This window comes from Phaethon aethereus, assembly GCF_964289735.1.
Source record: "Phaethon aethereus genome assembly, chromosome: 7".
Lineage (NCBI taxonomy): Eukaryota > Metazoa > Chordata > Aves > Phaethontiformes > Phaethontidae > Phaethon > Phaethon aethereus.
In genome coordinates this window covers 18,393,259-18,405,615 of record NC_138583.1, presented here as the reverse complement: position 1 = coordinate 18,405,615, position 12,357 = coordinate 18,393,259, and the positions used below count along the sequence as shown (strand labels likewise).

The following is a 12,357-nucleotide window of genomic DNA, read 5'->3' as shown; positions in this document are numbered from 1 at the left end:
AATTAGCATTCCTTTCCTAGTCACACTGGTTATGAGGAAACAATGTCTCTGCCTGAACTGCCATTGGTACAAGGATCTCAGTCTTGGGGTTTCTGATTGAGCTTAGATTGCAGTAAGCTACTCGTACATAGTCATGGTCCAATCCAGTGGATACTTGGGAAGGAGAAGGGATCCTCTAAGATAAGCAAAGCCAGCAAATGAAGACAAACAGCAAGAAAATGGAGGGAAGGCTATCTAGAGAAGAAAGTACTTGTTAGCCAGAAAGAGGTGCAGATGTCATCAGAAACATCGCAGTGGTAAGTGGTAAGCCATGAAAGGCGTTTAATAGTCTGAATAACAGAGAAGCAGGGGCAGGGAAGAGGGTATGGAAGATCAAGACATAATTCCTGTTGGTATTTTAAAACTTTTTAAATGTGAGGATTTGCATGAAGAACTGTAATGGAATAAGTGAAAAGTTTGCAGATTGACAATGCTGCAGCTCAGTGTTGACCTGTTGTCTTTGCAGCTAAGTAAGTTGATTTGGGTAGCTTCTCTTTCGCAAAATTTGGAGGAAATGCACTGCTTTCAGGACACGTCTTGTAGTGCAGCCTTTGGGGGACTATCTGCTTGACCCTGCTGTAGATGCTAGTGGAGTGTCTCTTTGCAGCTCTAGTGAGGTGTGACGGCTGTACAGATTCCCCAGCCTGGAGCAGCAGATCCAGATGTTCTTGCAGATAGTTCCTGTGGTGACAGACTCTAAGATGGGCCTTTTGTTTCACTCTGGACTCTTTGCAGCTAGGGAGTTTTCTGCTGATGAAGGGCAGGCCAGTCAGGTTGTTTTGCGGTGAGTGAAGTGCTAGACTAAATCTTACTGGGCAGAAGTGCTGCTTGACTGGCTGCCCCTTTCTCACAGGGATGCTGGCTCTGGAGATGCTTGGCCGAAGAGCTCACAACGACCATCCCAACAACTTCTCCCGCAGCCCACCCTACACGGAGGATGTAAAATGGCTCCTTGGGTTAGCTGCGAAGTTAGGTAAGGCTTAGAGCAGTACTTCAGCAGAAATGCACTTGCTGGGATTTGGGCCATGGTGGGAAAAAGCTCTCCAAAAAGTGAAACTTCAAAAATTGGGTGAGCCCTGATATCTGATCCCATTTCTGAGAATGTTTCAGAAGGTCCCTGCTGCTCTTTCATCCAGGCAGTTGTCCCGTTTCTGGGTTCTGTAGGCATGCTTTTGAATTTTGAGGCACTGGATGAAGTGCATGGGGCTGGACATGGCTCAGAGATTGGATCTCTTCCATTCTGTAATAACAACTGTTTCTTTTCCCTGTCCACTATCTTGTAGGTATTCCTCTTTCTTACGTATATTTATACCTTCTGTGAAGACCTTGTGTAGCAACAGATGCTCAAACCACTAAATCTTTGGGTTTTGGTTTTTGTTTATACTTCCACTTTGCTCTTGGATCGTTTTTGTCAACTCTTTTTTTTTTTTTTTTTTAATTATTTCATCATCAGTTAGAAATTACAAAAAAACCAAACCCTCTACAAACAGCCTGTCTAGTGGCACGGCTTCTCCTGCTGCTGCTGGAGGAGCTCTGCTGCAGGCAGCATTGGGGAAGCTTGACTATCTCTCCAGCCTCCCTAAGACCTGAGCGCTGGGGCAGCCAAGTAGCACTGGGGAGGGGGTGCAGTGTATGCTTGCCTCTGTAGTTACCTTGCCACATCAGTTTTCTTTTGCATCCCCTTTAAAGACAGGTGAACTGGGAATATCAGTGGCTGAGGTGGTACCTGGTCTCTGCTCAGACCCAATGAATATATTGGAATGATCTCTTGTTCCCATGAGTTTGCTAGATTATCTCCCCTAAGCCTGCTGGAGGATACATTACACTGAGAAGAAGGTGCTCCAAATCCAGGTTCTTGCTGGGAAGTACTTGATTTCTCATGTGTCTCTTACCTTAACACTGTTATTCTGACTTCTCCTACCTGTGCAGGTGTAAACTATGTGCATCAGTTTTGCGTTGGTGCAGCCAAGGGGGTGCTGAGCCCTTTTGTGCTCCAGGAGATCATCATGGAAGCTCTACAGAGGCTCAACCCTGCCCATGTGCACAACCACCTGCGCACCCCAGCCTTCCACCAGCTGGTGCAGAGGTGCCAGCAGGCCTACCTGCAGGTAACATGTGGCCTGTCTTCTTGCCTGTCAGAGCTGCCAGGCCATTGCCTGCCTTGCAGGTACTGCCTGTGTGTGTGTGTGTGTGTGTGTGCAGAGCGGAAGAGGCCTTGGGTACTGGTAGCTGAACTGGTCCATTGCCTGATGCATCCCTCTCCCTCAGCAGGGACTAGAATAGGCATCGCTTGCCTGTATGGAGGTTGCGTACAAAGGATCTCATTGTACTGCTTCTTCCAAGGCCACTCACCTGCTGTGCTCACCATGAAGGATGGTGTGGTTCTGTGTTCCTTGTCCTCTTTCTTCCTCCAAATGCTACCTGTACCTTTTAACTTCTGTACTTTTTCTTTCCTATGTTTTCAAGCCCCCTGTCCACCTCCTTTCTTAGCCCTTTTTTTTTTTCTTTCCTTGTTTGTAGCCTGTCTTCCCCTCGTCATGAAGCCCTGGCGTGGCTGCCTGGTGTGCCAGTGCTGCCACTAATGGTGGAAGTGGCTTGGTCAGCTACCAGTACGGATGAGATATCTCAGGATTTATTGAAAGCAGGACAAGTGTGTTTCAGTGAGCCAGCTGGAATACCAGAGCTGCCTGTTCCTTAGAACAGTGTAAACAGGACACCCCATGTGTACCTGCTTCTCTTGAATAAATGACCAGAAGGGTGATTCTGTAGACATACTGTCCAGGTTGGATTAGCTATCCTATCACCTGGATGATATTTTTGAGAAATGATAGCTGCTTTGCTTCAGCTCTTTTTCTGAGCTACAGTAGGGATATAGATTTCGCAAAAGCTGGCCCTGCAGTTTTGGGGCCTTAATTGAGAAGCTGATGGAAGTGACAGTGCTAAGGCTAGAGATATTTTGTAGCAACTTAGTGCAAGCCTTACTCATTACCCCTTAGCAAAGGAGATGTCCAGTGAACATGCTGGGTCCCTACATGTAACCTGCAGAATGAATGGTTGCGAGGGTCAGATGCTGGTGGGTGGTGGGGTAGAGTGTTAGCTGGCCGCTTTGCGCTGTGCTATGGCACAGTTTGGTGCTCATGAAGGAGAGAACACCTGCTGATGCTGTGTGGTGCATTTTGGTGCTCTGAGAGGACATTTGCCCTGGCTGTGTTAGGATGTAAGATACAGCACTGCTGTCTTTTGAGCTAGCTCTCCTCTGTCAGAGCTCTTGAGTCCTCTGAGTGTCACCAGCATGAGGATGGTGAGCAAATATCTTAAGGCTCTTTCCCTGTTCCCATCCAGTACATCCATCATCGGATGATCCATCTCACTCCAGCTGACTACGATGACTTTGTGAATGCCATCCGCAGCGCCAGAAGCGCCTTCTGCCTGACCCCCATGGGCATGATGCAGTTTAATGATATTCTCCAGAACCTAAAGCGTGGCAAGCAGACAAAGGAGCTGTGGCAAAGGGTCTCTCTGGAAATGACCACCTTCTCGCCGTGACAGCAGGTGGAGCTCCATGGACACACAACCCTTTGCCCCGCATAGTTGTAGTTCCATTTACACCATCCTTCCTTCCGGTGTCTTTATTTTAGTTTTAACTTGTTGGAAACCACTGATCTGATGTATTTATACCATGACATTCCTCTCCAGCACTGCTGCGTGTTGGCGCTCTGCTTTGCTCGCTCTTCTTCCTCCTTCCCAGTGGGCTGCAGGCTTCAGAAGCATCAGGAAACGAGAAGGAAGTTGAGCTGGCTGCCCTGTGGTGTAGTCACCGCTTTTTTCCCTGAGCCCCTGGAGGCTGTCCTGCGAGCAGTTTGCAGTGTGATTACGCACGTGTTAGAGGGGTGGGGGATTCTGTCTTAAATATTTATTTTGGCATTTATAAATATGTAAACTTTTTTCCTTTTTTTTTTTTTTTTTTTTTTGTATGGGCTTGTCTTACTCCACACACTATCTCCTCTCGGGAGAGGCTGGGACTGCTGTGTGCAGCCAGTGCTCCCTGCATTCCTTTCAGCACCTCCTGCTGAGAGAAGCTGAGGCTGGAGTAGCAGGGCCAGGGCCAACTCTGCAGCTTTCTGCAGCAGCTGCTGTGGGCAGAGGCTGGAGCTTGGGCAGTCAGCCTCCATGACTGTGCTGAGCTGCCTGGCGACTGCCAGAAGTGCTTGGGCTCTTTCTCAGGAGTGTCCCTCACTGGGCACTACTGGCTCATAGGATGTTTTGATCCTGGTTGTTCCGAGTTGTACAATCGTGTTTCTTTTGGCTGGGGTATTACTCTCCTGTAATCAGTTTCTTATCCCTTGCCTCTTCTCGTTTCCTGATTAAACACTCGTTTTCTTAGACTGACTCTCTCTTCTCTCTGCTGTGATGTTGACAGTCTGATGGAGCTGGCCAGCTGTGTGTCAGTGGGAGCTCCTCTGAGCCCTGGAACAGCAGTCCAGCACAAGGCAGGTGGCCAGAGCTTTTACACAAGCTGTGAGCCAAAGGTTTCTTGCCTGGTACTGCTCTGAGAACGACATGCCTCTGCAGGGTCTGAGGTACATGCAGACCGGGTCGCTGATGAGTGTCAGGGGAGTTGGTGGTAAGCCTGGGATGTTCTGCCTACGCTTCTGCCAGCCACCAGGTTCCTTTACTGGTCTTGACAAGAGTGATACAGCGTGGTAATGCAAGGCTTTGTATTTCCAAAGTATCGTGCAAAACAGTAGCTGCTCGCCCGTGATGTAATTGTTAAAAAAGGCTAGTGGTTTGCTCCCGTGCATTTAGAGAGATGTTTGGTGGGCTGCGCAAGATATCCAATAGGGACAGCATTGCAGAAAATTAATTCTAGAAAGGTTTTATTTTTATGCCAAGGAGATTTAAAAGGCTGCTGCCATTTGTAAGCATGCAAGCACATGAATTTCAGGGTTTTTAAAACTGGAAGTCAGAGAGTTGACCGATGTTAAGAATCCAGTTTCTCCGTGGTAATGTATTTTTGCTTCTTACTTGGGTTTAGCCGATGACAATGGGGAGCTTTTAGTTTCAGCAAGCTAGAAATATGTGCCTGTTTGTGTTTGGTATTTTCAGTGATACTCTTAAAATACAAACTCACTCACTCATAGGCATAGGGCAAAACAGATGAAGGGGCTCCTTTGGTTTGACCTTGTGTACTTCACAGGCCAGAGGGTGTGACTGAGGTTTCTCTACTTCTGATTGTGCAATAGTAACTATTTAAAGATCATCTTCCGGTCCCTTGTATTCCTCCATAAGGTGTCTAGTTACGTGCTAATTATAAATGCTGATGTTTGTAAGAATGTGTTAAGTTTTGTGGTTTTTAAACTAAACTCCATGTTGATTATGAGCTGCCTGTTACTGGGCAAAACTCCTGGGTTTGACTGGAGAGCACAGCCACATGTTTGGAAGGTTTGGGTTCCTGGAGCACTTTCTGTGCTCTCTGGTTCTGGCATGTTCAGAACTGGGAAGGGAGTTTAGAGAAAAATCAGTTTTCTAATAAAGGCGAATCTTTTCCTTGCTACTGCTTATAGGAGAAAATTAGGGGAAGAGAAGAGAGCATCTTCTAGAAGGAAAGCAGCAGAAGGGAAATGAGCAAAAGAGCTGAATGTGTTAAATATCAGGAGCAGAAGTGACTGTTACTGCATTGAGGATTTGGACTGAATAGAGAAATGAAATGGCCGAGTTTTGTCTGTGATATCTATTAGAGCACTACGTTTAGACTCTGAACAGGCAAGTTCACACTACTATAATTAAAAAACACTAGGAGCACGAGAGCTCTGTCACCAGTATCCTTTGTCTTGGGAAAATATAGTGGAGCTGCTTTCCGTGAGGTTAGAATGGACTTTATCTGGAAGTATGTTTGCTTTCATTCTGTGTAGTCCCCATAAAGACTGTCAGAGGAAAGAAATCACAATGCCCATTATCTTTCACTGTGCTCAAAACTTTCTCTCTTTGGTTATTCTACCGATTCTAGTCCTCATACAGATTGCACCGTTTCCGTATGACAGACCTTGTCAGAGTTGTCTTCCAGCAGCTGCAGAGCCCAAACAGAGGAAGAGCCAGGGAGTCTCACCTCGAGCTGACATTGACTGAACAAGCAGCTCGGTTGTATGAGGCACAGGACAGTAGTTTCAGAAGTTTCCGGTCTTTTCTCTGAAATTCCTCAGAGTGAGCAGAGAGAGATGGGAGCTGTGTGGAGGTGCTACATAGTAATTTTTTTGGTCTTCCCGAACACCCTTTCAGTCCTGGATCTCTACGTCTTTTACTCTCTTGTATTTCCTGAGCCATATCCCATGGAAATATATCTGAGCAAGGACAGGAGAAAATGAGAGAGGAGGTGATGATGTTTTTTCTTGCCATGTGGCTGGGAGATTCTTGAGGTGCTTTTCCTTTATAAGAGATGAGATGAGCCCTGGTAGCCCCATAAGCATTAATGTACTGTTACAGCAGAGAAAGTATTATTACCCAGTGCAGTCTTGTTAGTTTGGTTGCTATTCCAGGAGTGGGGAAAATAATTACACTCAGAAATTCTGAAAAGATATTTCAGTGGAAGGCCTGTAAAAGAGCAGAGGTTGCAGCCAACTCAAATTTCCTTTGACTTTCAGTTAACCCATGTGTTTTTTCATTTAGAGTAAATGTTGTCTAGGTCCTCACCCTTACCAGCAACACATGAAGTGGCTGCAGCGAAGGTCAACTGCTGCAGCAGCTGGATGCTTTAGAGCTCTTCCAGTGTAGAAATGGTTTTACATGGCTGAGATGCTGTTTTCTGTGTTGGCTACCACCTCCTCCCAGGCTGGTCAGCAAATGCCGAATTTAGTCGGTACTAAATAGCTACAGGTATTTGTCTGGAAAGGGCCTGGCCCTCACTTTCATAAAGACCAATGATATTCTGTGATGGGCGACTCTGTGATGGGTTGTTGTCACGTTTGGCAAAGTCTAATGCACTGTCCATTCCTTGGAGGTAAGATGAATGAGGTCTTTAGAGTATACTTCTTCCCGTGTCCTCTGTTCGCAATGACTTGCTTTCACTTGCCAGGTTGTTTCCTCTTGTGACAGGAAATATAACTTTCCCTTTTAGCTGTTAGTGTCTCTAGAAATAACAGCTTGCTTCACTGGGGAGTTGGAGAAGTCAAATTTGTGCAGGTGCAGATGAAACCATCTGAGAAGCGGCTGATGTCTTTACTGCAAGATACCTGTAGGCAGGTTTTCACTGTCAGGCTATTGTTGAAGACCAAACTGCTTAATAGTCCTAACTAGGGCAGTGTGCTAAGGGCAGCCTTGCACTCTGAGTTAACCTGCTCAAAGTTTTGTGGGTACTTCAGCTAAACAATCTGGCCTGGTGCATAGATCTGCATTAGTACATGCAGATAAAAGCAGATGGTGTTCCAGTGTTAGGCTACTTAGAAGCAACTCCTTCAAGATGAAGATTCTTTCTGTGTCTCTTTTTATAGGTATATGTGTGTGTGTGTGTGTGTATGCACACAGACTGGGGGCCATACATCAAAAAATGCATGGGAGAGGGTGTGAGAAGATAAAGGTGAGGCACTGTAAGTGACAGGGTCTTTTTTCCCCCCTTCCCTTTCCTGAGGATGTTAGTGGATGGCCATGTAGCGTCTTTACCCCTTGTCTGTATGCATTCTTATCCTGTATCTGGGACAGCAGCATTTCTAGAACTTAAACTGTTGACCCCTGCATAGTTTCTGAGGCTTTAGGGGGTAAAATCTTAGTGTCGTTGGTGGAAGACATGCTAAGATTGCATCTGGACTTTGGGATACTGGGCTTGTCGGAAGGAATAGTGTGATTTTTGCTTTTGTGGAATGGATAAAATAAAGGTTTTAGTTGTTGCAAGCCTCATTCCTTGGAACACATCTCGTGCTGCAGACACGTACCCTTTTTCTGTGTAGATCAGGTATGCCAACCTCTGAGAGCGCCAGCTTTCCCTCCTCCCTCTCTGGACATTCAAGGTCAGGGTGGACGGGGCTCTGAGCAACCTGCTGTAGTTGAAGATGTCCCTGCTCACTGCAGGGGGGTTGGAGTAGATGATCTTTAAAGGTCCCTTGCAACCCAAACTATTCTATGATTCTGTGTTCACCTACAACCATCTTTCTTGCCTGTGAAAGTTTTCCTTTGGAAACACTTTCCAGGAAAGGGGAGTTAGCTGAACAGTATTTGCCTCTGGACTTCAGTGTCTTTGCAGCGCATGAACAAGCTGAGTTGGAGTTGTCATCTGATGAAGCAGTGTGCCTAGCAACAGGTACGGCTGGGGTTAGCTGAAAAGTATGTTTATCTAGTTTTGTTTACTGCCGTTAGTATTTATTTGGGATATATATTTTCCTTTTCTGAGAACCCATTCAGAAATAGCCTCCTGGGGAGTAGTTGAACCTAAACTGTTTTTTAGTTCTCTGCGTGGGTTTGGTTTTTATCAAGCCTAGCACTGTTGTATTTTGGAGCAGAATACAGGTTTTTACTTTGGCAGCTTATTTAGTGCCAGCTTGGCTATTGCTAGAGTGCACTGAACAGCCTTGCAAACCCCCGAGTTAATGGAAATGGAGTAAGCATTGAAGTATCCACAAAGTTCATCCACCACCTCCTGGTATTAGTCAGTCAGCTGTAACATGACGTAAATTTGAAATAATATTATGTGAGAGGTGGGGAAAGTTGTATTTTTACCTAGACAGTAAGAGAAGGGCAGGGTATTAAAATTAATTTTCCAGGATGCTCCTGGGGAGGGAGTGTGCTCAGAGTCTGCTGCTGAGGCCTGCCTTTTTTTTTTTTAACCAAGCTGAAAAAAATAGAAAGGGCAGGTTGGGCCACAAGGACTTCTCAGCAGTCGTTGATGACCATGACTGGTGTATGACTTTTCCTTTTAAGCCCTAGAGTGAATGACTCTCAACTACAGTTTATTTAGAATATTTTGCCTTTTTCTGTGACCAAATTTAAGTGCCTTATGACATGATCATGGTAAAGAGGGTCTTTCTTAAATGGTACTGCTTTGTTGGGGCTTTTTTAATGTGTTTTGTTTTTTTTAACTACCTCCCCTCTCACTAACCCACCCTCCCCCCCCCAGCATAATTCAAATGTGGCTTTTGAACTTACTTCTGCTTCCCATTTCCATTTTAAGGATACTTGCACTTGGGGCCGGGCAGTGGAGGCACCTGTCTGAGAGTGGCATTGACCTGTGAAAGCTAGCAGTGCAGCTTGGGGCAGTTCTGTGCTAGGGTTTTCGTTTGAGCCTATGACTAGTTAATGCTTTTTCTCAAGGTAACATCTGAATGCAAACTTTGTGTGCTGCCAGAAGGTGACTAACTTCACTGCTGTATAGTGTTTCTTGTTGGTATGAAGACAGTGACACTCTGCTCTGTAAGCAAGCGACTTTTCTTCGTGTTGCCTGCTTACAGGTAGAGCATTCCTAACTACTTAATACTGCACAGGCTGCACTGCACGATTACTTTATTGCCATGAAGGGGATGTGAGCTGTAAGAAGGGGAAAATGCTGGAAATGCATTAGCAGTCTATTGTATATATGTACATAGGTAGCGTGCACTGTGAACGGGGACTGGGTCCCCACCATTTCCTTCCACATCATGCTTTACTTTCTGCCTCATTTAAGTCAGCCAGGAGAACTGCTCTGTCAGGAAGTTTGAGGCTTAGAGGGCAGCCGTTGTGCGGGGCCTTAGCCTCAACATGGTGGTGTTTTATGTCCTGAAATGCACCTTTTCCAAAGACTTGACTTTGGGGGGTTCTGAGACCAGCCTTATCTATGGTCCTCTGCTACTGTAAGTGAAAGCGAGCAGAGTTTCAGGCTCCTGGGGCAGTGTCACCATTATGGACATGCTGGTTTACAAGCATTTTGGAGAGACTGGGGAGTCGGTAAGATTCTCTATGGATGAGAATGGGGAGAAATCATGTCTTGGAAGAAAACCACTCTTTAAAGCCAAAAATAGATTGCTTAATATTTCTATATAGTTCTCAAAGAGTAGTGGAGATGAGAGCATCGGGAATACTTTGGTTTTTGTAGCAAAACCAGCTTGTAAAGTGTTTCTCAGAGGTATTAGTTCCTAATCTTAACAATGCTTGGCATTTGCACTATTTTTTTTTTTTTTTTTTTTTTTTTACACTCTCACAAGCCTTTAAGGAAAAGGTGAAAGAAACAAATTGTAGGTAAAGCCCTGGTACCCGGAGAGGAGGTACCACTGCTCAATCCATGTCCTACTGCGTGATGGGAGGTGGTATTCCTGGCTTGAGGCTGCCTGCTGAAAACGCTGTCTGTTAGCTGCTACTGTCTCTGTGTCCGCCAGGAGCTGCTCAGGATTCAGCAAGGAGGGGGGGATGAACAGTTGTTTCAGATTCGTTTGGCATGTTCAGACCTGTTTGTTTGTCATTGCTTGTCTTGCCACATTACTATTGATACAGCACAAAGGCCAACACGGAATCAAAGGATTCTCTTACCAACCGAGTGTGAGTGCTGAAGAACAGCAGGACGAGTTTGATCAAGTTGCTTGTTAGATTCGTATTGATCACACACAGACCCCTGTGTGTCATTCTGACTTCTTCCAGGAGCTGCAGGCTTCTGCCAGGAACATGCACCTTTGCAGTGCTGTCATCAATTGAAAATTGCAGTTTTCAGTGATCCAATTTTTATGTAGAGGTGATACATGGCTGCCACCTACAGAGAAATGCTCCCCATTTCCCTTAAAAGGTCTTTACCCTACACTTGACGTGTACCAGTATTTCTTGTACCTAGCAGAAGGAGATAGCAGCCTACTTTTACAAAAGTATCATCTGCCTGAATGAATTCCAGAGGTGGTGTGTGAGTAGAAGTTCTGGCTTCATATGCTGAGCTTGCTTTTCTGAGGTTGGTAGCTTTCTTTAAAACAAAGAAAGAGTTGTTCCTGTTGTTTTGCCAGTTCTCACCTTTTGTGCACCCTTCCGGTTCTGAGGAGTGACATGACCCAGCGACTGTTTGGTTCTATTAATTACAATCACCTGCCTTTCCGATACCTGGGTCCAACTACTCCTTTTTAAATGGGTCAGTTTCCTGTGCATCAGACTAAAAAAGTATTTTTAATACATTAAAAAAGTTTTTCAGGTAATGTTTTGTGCTTACCGTTTTCCTTGTCTTGGAAGTGAACCGCTTGCCACGACATTCCGTTACTAAACAGTGAGGTAAGAAGATGACCTTTTTTTTATTTCCACTATTACAGTGACGTGTGAGGGTCTGTAATGCATAAGTGCGTGCCTAATGGGACAGGGAAAAGATGTTTTTGTCGGCTTTTTGATTTCACAGAGCTGCTGATATTGTAAGAGTTTCTCTTAGGAGGGGTGTTTGTTTCCACCGCTTTAAAGGGATGGAAAGAGGGTAGCTTCTGCAGCAATGTGCTGTCAGAGGGAGTGACCAGATTTGAAAATGACTCTTCATCAGCTAGATCAGGTAAGGACAGCCCACATTTGGGTCTGACCACAGCAGGTCATTTGTCTGCTGTTGGCATAAGCAGCAAGAACTTGCAAAGCATAGAAAGAAATGAAGCAATTGGGGGGAAAGGAAAGAATACATTACATGATGACATCACACTGCTGCCATGAGTGACGGACTGTCACCAGTAAACTAACCCTGACATTTTGTGAGCCCTTCCCACCATTTATTCCTGGTACCTTGATTATTTTTTAATGTTTACATCTCCTCAGTGATGTACCGTAGTCTGACGTAAAGCGTAATTGTGTGACAACACAACACGTCATGGTTTGAGAGCGGGAAACTGTGTTTAATGGAGCATCAGTAGCCCTGGTCCCGGGATCCTCCTCCTCCCCTTGTGGCAGCTCGTAAAATAGCTGCTGCGCTGCTGCTGTGTGTGTTTGTGAAGTGCTTGGTGAAGTAAGGGCTGTAAGGCTGTTTTATACTGCTGTCACAATCGTGGCTATTTATGCACCATTTTGCTTCCAGTTCAATGTAAGGCTGTTTGTTTGTTTGTTTATTAGGGGAGGTCTGGCCCATGGGCTGCTGCCAGGGCTGTGCGACAGAGCACACCTGGCCAGGAGGTGCACAGCAAAGCTCTGTCACTGCAGCGTTGCAGCTGGGAGCTACTGCAGTAGCCAGGGATGGCCCAGGAGTCAGCGCTAGTGCAAACCAGTAAGAATGAGTCTCTCTCAAGCACAGGCTGTGTGCTGTGCCAGCTCCTGCAAGCCTACAGCTGCACTTGCAGAGAAAGCAGCCTGGGGACAGACACCGTTTCTGTGGTGTTAAAAATGCAGCACCTTTGCTGCCCTCCCAGGTATCAGCTGCAAGGC

General features: G+C 45.7%; 1 protein-coding gene across 1 annotated transcript in view; it reads left to right on the top strand.

Moving 5' to 3' along the window:
- Positions 1-3,585, top strand: part of ZSWIM8 (zinc finger SWIM-type containing 8) — a gene marked incomplete at both ends in the record, with an annotated part of 61,525 nt that extends 57,940 nt beyond the window's left edge. Inside the window, 3 exons of the mRNA XM_082002261.1 lie at positions 893-1,012; positions 1,969-2,147; positions 3,382-3,585. Of these exons, the coding sequence (XP_081858387.1) occupies positions 893-1,012; positions 1,969-2,147; positions 3,382-3,585 (503 nt within the window). The remainder of the gene's footprint in view (positions 1-892; positions 1,013-1,968; positions 2,148-3,381) is intronic.
- Between the last annotated feature and the right edge of the window lie 8,772 nt (positions 3,586-12,357).